This window comes from Zootoca vivipara, chromosome 2 (assembly GCF_965207765.1).
Source record: "Zootoca vivipara chromosome 2, rZooViv2.hap1.1, whole genome shotgun sequence".
Taxonomy (NCBI): domain Eukaryota; kingdom Metazoa; phylum Chordata; class Lepidosauria; order Squamata; family Lacertidae; genus Zootoca; species Zootoca vivipara.
This window is the reverse complement of record NC_142584.1, coordinates 66804082-66811216: the sequence shown is the minus strand read 5'-3', so window position 1 is coordinate 66811216 and position 7135 is coordinate 66804082. Positions and strand designations below refer to the sequence as shown.

The 7135-nt window shown below is 40.1% G+C and overlaps 1 protein-coding gene across 1 annotated transcript; it reads right to left on the bottom strand.

Moving 5' to 3' along the window:
• Nucleotides 1-2531: 2531 nt before the first annotated feature.
• Nucleotides 2532-7080, bottom strand: LOC132591646 (oocyte-specific histone RNA stem-loop-binding protein 2-like). Its single transcript, XM_088662087.1, has 5 exons — nucleotides 7031-7080; nucleotides 6304-6381; nucleotides 3966-4055; nucleotides 2935-3039; nucleotides 2532-2694 (listed from the first exon to the last, which is right to left on the bottom strand). The coding sequence occupies exons 1-5, from the start codon at nucleotides 7078-7080 to the stop codon at nucleotides 2532-2534; spliced, it is 486 nt and encodes a 161-aa protein (XP_088518213.1).
• Between the last annotated feature and the right edge of the window lie 55 nt (nucleotides 7081-7135).

The window sequence follows — 7135 nt, the reverse complement described above, 5'->3', positions numbered from 1 at the left end:
TCAATGATACAAACAGGGCTTCTTCAACAGTAAGTGGGTGAAGCAGAGGCAGTAACAAGTGCTCTCTGTATGAAAACTGCATAGAGCGAATTACTCAAGAATGGAAATAGGATTAATATATTACAAAATATTGCAGCAATCTAGGGAAGCAAGAGTTAGCTACAGTGGAAAAAAGCTTGAAGATAGCTCAGGTTCCCACTCCCCACTTTTTATTTTGTTTTAAAGATGCTGCCTCTTCTAGGGCATCAGGTGCTTTGGGTTTCCAGAAGATATGATTCACACCCAGAAGTAGTATGGATGATCTTCTGTATCTTCCATAAAGTTATCATCATGAAGCAGCAAAGCAGAAGAGTGGTCAGAAGATGACAAACCAGCAAACTAAAACCAGAAGAGACAGTGTTAAATGAATAGTCTAATACTGCAAAATGAGATTTCATACTGTAGTAACAAACCATTTTTCTCCTTTAAAGTTTATTTTCCCCACCCCACCTGTCATTGAATCACACATAAAGATCTAGAACTCTACAGCTTATCTTTCTTTTAAAAAAACACCCTTTATTTATATTTTATCAGTAAAATAGAACATGAAAGGAGGGGGGGACGACCTCCCTCTCCCCCTGGAACAGTTGCACTTATTGGATAGGAAGAAGAAATGTAAATTCCACCTTAACTTCATATAAGTTTATCAGTTCATAAATGGTCATGTGATGCTGGTCTAATCCACCCTTCCTTGAGAGTGCATGAAAGAAAGCCAAACCATTTTCTCTCTAAAGTGTCTTTTTTCTTGTTACTCCTGCGTTCTCTCATTCTGTTGGTTAACTTGTCCATTAGGACTAATTCCCATAGCTGTGCCAGTCACATTTCATACAAGTCCAAGTTCAATGTCCTCCAGTTTTTAGCTGCTGTCATAAGCTGTATAATAAGTTCTTTAAAAGTTAAGCCATCAGTTTCCCCCTCAAATATTGAAAATAAGGCTATCAGGTGCTACAGCTATTTGTTGTTTGGCTGTGAAAGACCATTTCCCAAAAGGAGAACACTGAAGAGCCTATCTATCATATGTGGGGAGAAAGAGGCTGGCCACTGGTCCTGCAGCAGGTAGCTGGGCAAGTTGCATTTATTAGTAGTGAAGAACGCATGCACCACCAGTAAGTTAATTTGACGGTCTTTTAGTGAACTCTAGCAGAGGAGGAGCGATGGGAGAACATGTCCAATATTTTATTCCAAGAGATCTTGTCTATAGAGTCACCTATAATCTCTCTTTCCCAAAGGGTTTCAATGGTAGTGAAGATTTTGCACAGAACTGTGATAGAGAACTGTAGTTTAAGGAAATTATGCTTCCACCCAAAAGCCTATCAAGAAAATTCAATGATTTTTGTAATACAAGTCAAAATATTTTGTTCTTTTAACCAGTGCTTTTTTTCTTTAAAAAAATGTTTAGGGGAACTCTCATTTTCCTACCCATATTGAAATACTGCCCCTCAATGAGGCCAAACTTAGATTCACAATATGTTTAGGGGTATGTGTACCCCTGCACCTCCCCCCGAAAAAGCACCGCTTTTAACTATGGCAAAACAAAGCTATAAGCAGCACAGTGTTAAATACCTGCCCATGCAAGACTTCTTTAAAAAGTTTTTCCAGGGTCCCTTGGGCAACAAGCCAGTCATTTGAAAGAGCAGGCAAAGGACCCACCAGCTCTTGCCTTGCAAGCAAACAGAATTTCATTCATACTGAACCAGGCAGCAGGTAGCATTAGATTTCTTTAGATCCCAGACCAGGCATTGTACCAGGAACCTGTGTACAATTCTCATAAACTCGAACCATGGTTAATAGGAAGTAACATTTACGTTGCCCTGGACCCCAAGGATGAAATCACACACGCTCCCATGATAACCATACTGAAAGAGAATTGTATGGCTTCTCTTTTCATCACTGATGGTAACTGAACTCAAATGACTCAATTCTCCTCCTCCCCATACACTCCTGGAGAGATCACCAACTGCCAAAATATAGGCAATGATTGAAATCCACTGAAATATAAAGTGGGCTACATCTTTCTCACTTCTATACCACAGCAGCATTTCTCCCTCTTATCAATGCACATGTGAGCACCACCACATAGGCATTCACACAACAGTGTACAAAAATACTCCCAGACTTTGATAAGCCCAAGAGCCATTTGCTCTCAGCAAGGAGCACAAGAGCTGTGTTGACAATTAACCCTGTCTCCATGGTGATAAGGAATACCAGGGAGAGAGCCTACATAGACTAGGCCCGCAATTCCTGAAGAGTGTGCTAAGATTGCTTTATAAATGGGTCACGGGGCTGCTGGCAGTGAATGCTCCATAATGAAAAGGTACTGGTAGTTACTTTTTAATAATGAACCAAGGTTCAACAGGAGTATGTCAAAGAACGAATTCCATTAGCAAGTTCTCTAGAGCAAAAGATTTGGGCAGGGAAAACTGGACACACATGTCCATATTTCATCTCCAAAAGCTTCTTCCCCCAGATTATCCAGGAATAGCTAAGAGAAACTAGCAAAAACTTCCCTGTCCAGTTCCTGAGAACTCAAGTCCAGGCGGGTCCCAGCCATGCAGTGCCCGTCGCCACAGTTTGATCTGCATATCCCAGGAGCGGCGACTGTACTTCTTATATTTATTTGGAGTTCTTGGGTGAACACCTGGCTGCCGAGCAGCCCTAGAACAAAGCATGAACACTTATTAGGTTCTACCGTTTAAGGGCACATTAAGGCCCCCCCCCTCCCAATGGTTCATCAGGAGCAGATGCCAAAATGAACATCTCAAATGCCAGTCCCTTGAAGTAGGCTTAGAGAACAGTTGCTGGCCACCATCACTGTTTGGAAAGGAAAGCTGTGGACTCCAAGCCCCTGCTTTGTGAAGAGAAAGACTTGGTAGATAAACAACTAGCTTTGCTCACTTGGGCACCTGCTGGATAAAGCACTGGTAACCAATGGTGTTTTTCCCATAGTCTATCTGCTTCTGCCTCCTTTGCAAGACAGCCGCATCTGTCTCCACGCCAGACCTGCTGAGAGAGGAGAGGTGTAATGCTAAAGAGACAACAGAAACATGCAAATTCTTCATCAGTAATAAACAATATTAGGACACATGAGGTGAATGAGTTGATGTAGTTAAGAATGCCGTATTTTCAGCATATCCAAATAAACATTTTTTGAGGAATCAAAGCCTAATTTTGTGTTTTTATTTAAATTGAAAAATTAGCAGCAGCAAATAAGCAAAAGCTAACTACTGTATATGGGATGCTACTGATTAGTAAGAAAAGATAAAGACAAGTGCCTATGAGAAAGTGGTGCAGAGATTGACAGAGAGGTCCCAGGTGACATTTTGAAATTATTTTTCACAATACTGTAGTTTTTGGGGGTCTCGTTTCTCAATGGCAGCTCAATATAGGAAAAACTGGTTTTAAATGAGTGCACATTGTAGGAAAAGTGGAAGCTCTATAAAGTAGAATTATTACAAAGAATATGAGATAAGGTATACGGTAAATTATTAGATGGTTAAGGAAACACAGCTGTATATATGTTAATATGAAATCAATATGAACTAGGAAAAACAATAAATAATCATGATAATAAAATAATTAAAATAATAATTTATTATTTATTATTTATACCCCGCCCATCTGGCTGGGTTTCCCCAGCTACTCTGGGTGGCTCCCAACAGAACATTAAAAACATGATAAAAGATCAAACTTTAAAAACTTCCTTAAACAGGGCTGCTTTCAGATGTCTTCTGAAAGTCAGAAAATAATCAGGATACAAACATGTGAGCAAAATAGAATGTGAACAACATGTAAACTATATCAATGGATGTACATATAGGCATAAGTTTGTAGTACGTGTGTTTATGACATAAAAGCCACCCCGCCCCCAAATAAAAGCACTTAAAACATCCTCAAAAACCTATAGCTGCACTCCTATTAAAACCTACCTGGATTCTGGTCTGGATTCTGTTGTCCTTTCTGGGCTTGTGCCTACACCCACACTCACCATTTCAACAGGAAAGACCTGGGATGAAGGCCTGTTCCAAGAAAATGAGAGGCTATATCCAATGGTAGTCATACTCGGAGTAGGCCCACTGACTTAAGTCTATATGACTTAAGTGGGTCTCCTTCGAATAAGACTTCACTGTTTATCATCTGTTTTGATTACAGAGCATGAAAAATAGGCTAGAGCCAGCTATGGCAAGATCCCACAACCCCCAATCTACCATGGTCACTACTGAAACATGCCTCTGAAAATCAGTAGGATCTTTTATTCAGTAAAGCAAATTGTACCTTTAAGTAGTTTCTGCCATCTGAAGCCACAGAAGGAGCCTAAAGGGCACACTTTTTCCAACTAAGAGCTGCATAACAGGATGTCTCAATGTACAAATAGCATTTATTTCTTGGAAATGGAGCCGACGCATCAGGATCCCTTTAATAAATGGTTTCTGCAAAAGGTTTCTGTCTCCAGGAACTAATGGTTGAAACTCAACAGCAAGGCAGCCATACAACTTTCAGACCCAGTTCAAGATCAGAACCACACACTATGGAGAAAGCCCATGAACTTTGAAATACATTTTAATGTTGTGCCAGTTGAAAGCTGGACAGCATGGGCTTTAAATGTGAAGATTCATAATGTGGGACATTAAGTTAGAGGTGAAGGAAAGTTAGCACTTTTATTCCATTTTGTGTCACATTCCATGTCCAATATGCTAGACAGCAATAATTGCCTGCTATCACCCATGCTATGTCTGACGCCCTTCATGCCAAACTAAAAATACCTAAAGCAATGCACAATTCAATATGCTCCATTTTGTTTCTCCCCAACCTTCCCATTAATTTTAACATTGTCCAAGTGTCTGAGCAATCTCTTGGCTACTCTACCCAGAGCACGCATAGCTAAACCTCAAGTTTTGGGTGCAGCTGCCTGAATCATGCAATATTAGCTTTATACATTCTCTGCACCAACACTGCCTGCCAGTCTGAGGAATCCAGGTGCTACATATTATTAAAACATCTTCTATGCTAGCGGTTCCCAAACTCACCACCAAGGCCACTTGAAAATTGCTGAGGTTCTTGGAAAACCACTTAATTATTTTTCTGCCTGTTGTAGGAATTGTGGTGGGCTGTGCTAGATGCTGTGAAACTTTTAATCATATTTTTACAGACATACCACCTAAAAGAGGCTCACAGACCACCTGTGGACCACAGTTTGGGAATGCTTATTCTATGCAACATTGTGGCCTAGAATGGGGAGAGAAGGGAAATGTTTTATTGATAATATGGATTCATTTATACCTCCAGACCACACATGTTCCCTCACATTTCACCCTATTTATGACATAGCTATCCCACCTTTCCTCATGGGAATCAAAGTGCATCTCTTAGTTTTCTTCACACCTACACTTTAAAAAAATCACAACAATAACCCTATAAAATAAACTAGGTCGAAAGACAGTGACTGGCTGTCAATAATTAGAATAGGTACAAGTTGCTGCCAGCTTCATACCCTAGTTCATGTACTACAGTATATACAAGGTAGTCTCCTGTGTTTATTTCCAGCTCAGCAGTCATGAATTGCTCCCAGAAGGAACCTGTTCACTATTGTAATGAGTAAACCCATGACCATGAATGACAAAAGAAAAATAATAAGGCATAACACAAAAGTCTTGGACAGTTTTCAATGCCTTGGAAAACATTAACTATTTTATTATTTATTATATTATGCTTTTCATAGTGATACACATTCAAGGGAATGTGGTCCCCAATGGTCCCTCACATTCCTTGCCTGAGACCAACACTTATCTTTTGGAGCACCAGGCAAAATAAAAAATAAAAAAAATTCAGGCATTTTAACTTATTTTATTTAAACAAATCTTAAATGTTTAAGCAAATGCAGTACCTGCTTTTATCTTTGTTTCATGTGTATTTAAATGCTTTAATATGACCACTAGAGGCTGAAGAAGGCTTCTGGTTCATTCCTTTCAATATTACATTCATCCTGCTCCCAAGCTCCATTCTAAAGCATCAGACATTGGCTGATACCAAACAATTAACCCTCTTCAAAGACATTTGTTACTGATTTGTATCACAAACTGGTGCCTTCATTACACCAGAATTCCCAATTTATTTCCTTTGTGAATCATAATCCACATAACTAATGAATTGACTTGTTATTTGGAAAAAAGTTTCTTCATTGCTTCTAATAAGTTCCTGGTTAATTGGTATACTGTACAGTATCTTACTTCATCCCACTACCCCCCCCCCCACTGAATTGTTACCTACCTGTTTCTTTGAAACACAGGCGACATCCCAGCAGCAAGTGCCCCATGATTGAAAACCAATGGCCCATAGTACAGAGAACTGAAGGCAGATTAAGACAATAATTTGTTATAAATATTCTACAGACGAGACTATTGCCAATCCCAAATACCTCCCAGAGGGGAGCAACAAATTTTAGCCTATACAGGATCTAGCTAACGATAGTAGACTGAAAACTGTTTCCAGGCACTTACGCTCTTATCAGTTCTCATCTCATTCATAACACGTAAACAGCAAAACCCCTGCAGCATGAAACCACATTTGCAGAGCAAAGCAAAACAAAACTAAAAGCCTCTTATGCAAACGTGTTATCCCCATTTAGCCTTTCCATACGAGTTCAGAAAATTGGAGAATCAGAGCTGTTAGTTAGTCCCAACATAAAACAAAACTGAGCCCGGAAAATGGGGAGTGGGAGACAAATTGACATGGCGCTGAGCTTAGTGAGCTTTTAGTGATTAGTCAGCTAAATTTAGAACAATATTTTTTAAAATGTTGTGCTAAAAGGAAACCATTCATTTATTCCGCGGCTCTGCAGCACTCTTCCTACCAGCTTTGGTAACCAATACTCGGGTGGCAAGAAACAGAACAGAACGAAGCAGCCAACAAACATCAGCTTCCTTCTCGTTACATTTCAGGAGGAAGAAAACTGAGTTTCGTATTCCACCCACTCCAGAAATCCAGCAAAAAGCACCTGTCGCTCACGGGAACCCACCCATCACCCACAGCACTCCCAAGGTGCATGACTCAGATGGAACAGCAGCGTGTCTGTCAGGTGCAGAGCAGAACCTTCCCGGGA

Bases quoted from the DNA above. Each gene is read 5' to 3' on its own strand.
- LOC132591646 (XM_088662087.1), bottom strand. From the start codon at position 7,080: ATGCACCTTGGGAGTGCTGTGGGTGATGGGTGGGTTCCCGTGAGCGAC. The intron at 4,056-6,303 runs GTAGGTAACAAT...TTCTTGGAACAG, and splicing joins CCTGTGTTTCAAAGAAACAG to GCCTTCATCCCAGGTCTTTC. The intron at 3,040-3,965 runs GTAGGTTTTAAT...CTCTCTCAGCAG, and splicing joins GAATCCAGACCAGAATCCAG to GTCTGGCGTGGAGACAGATG.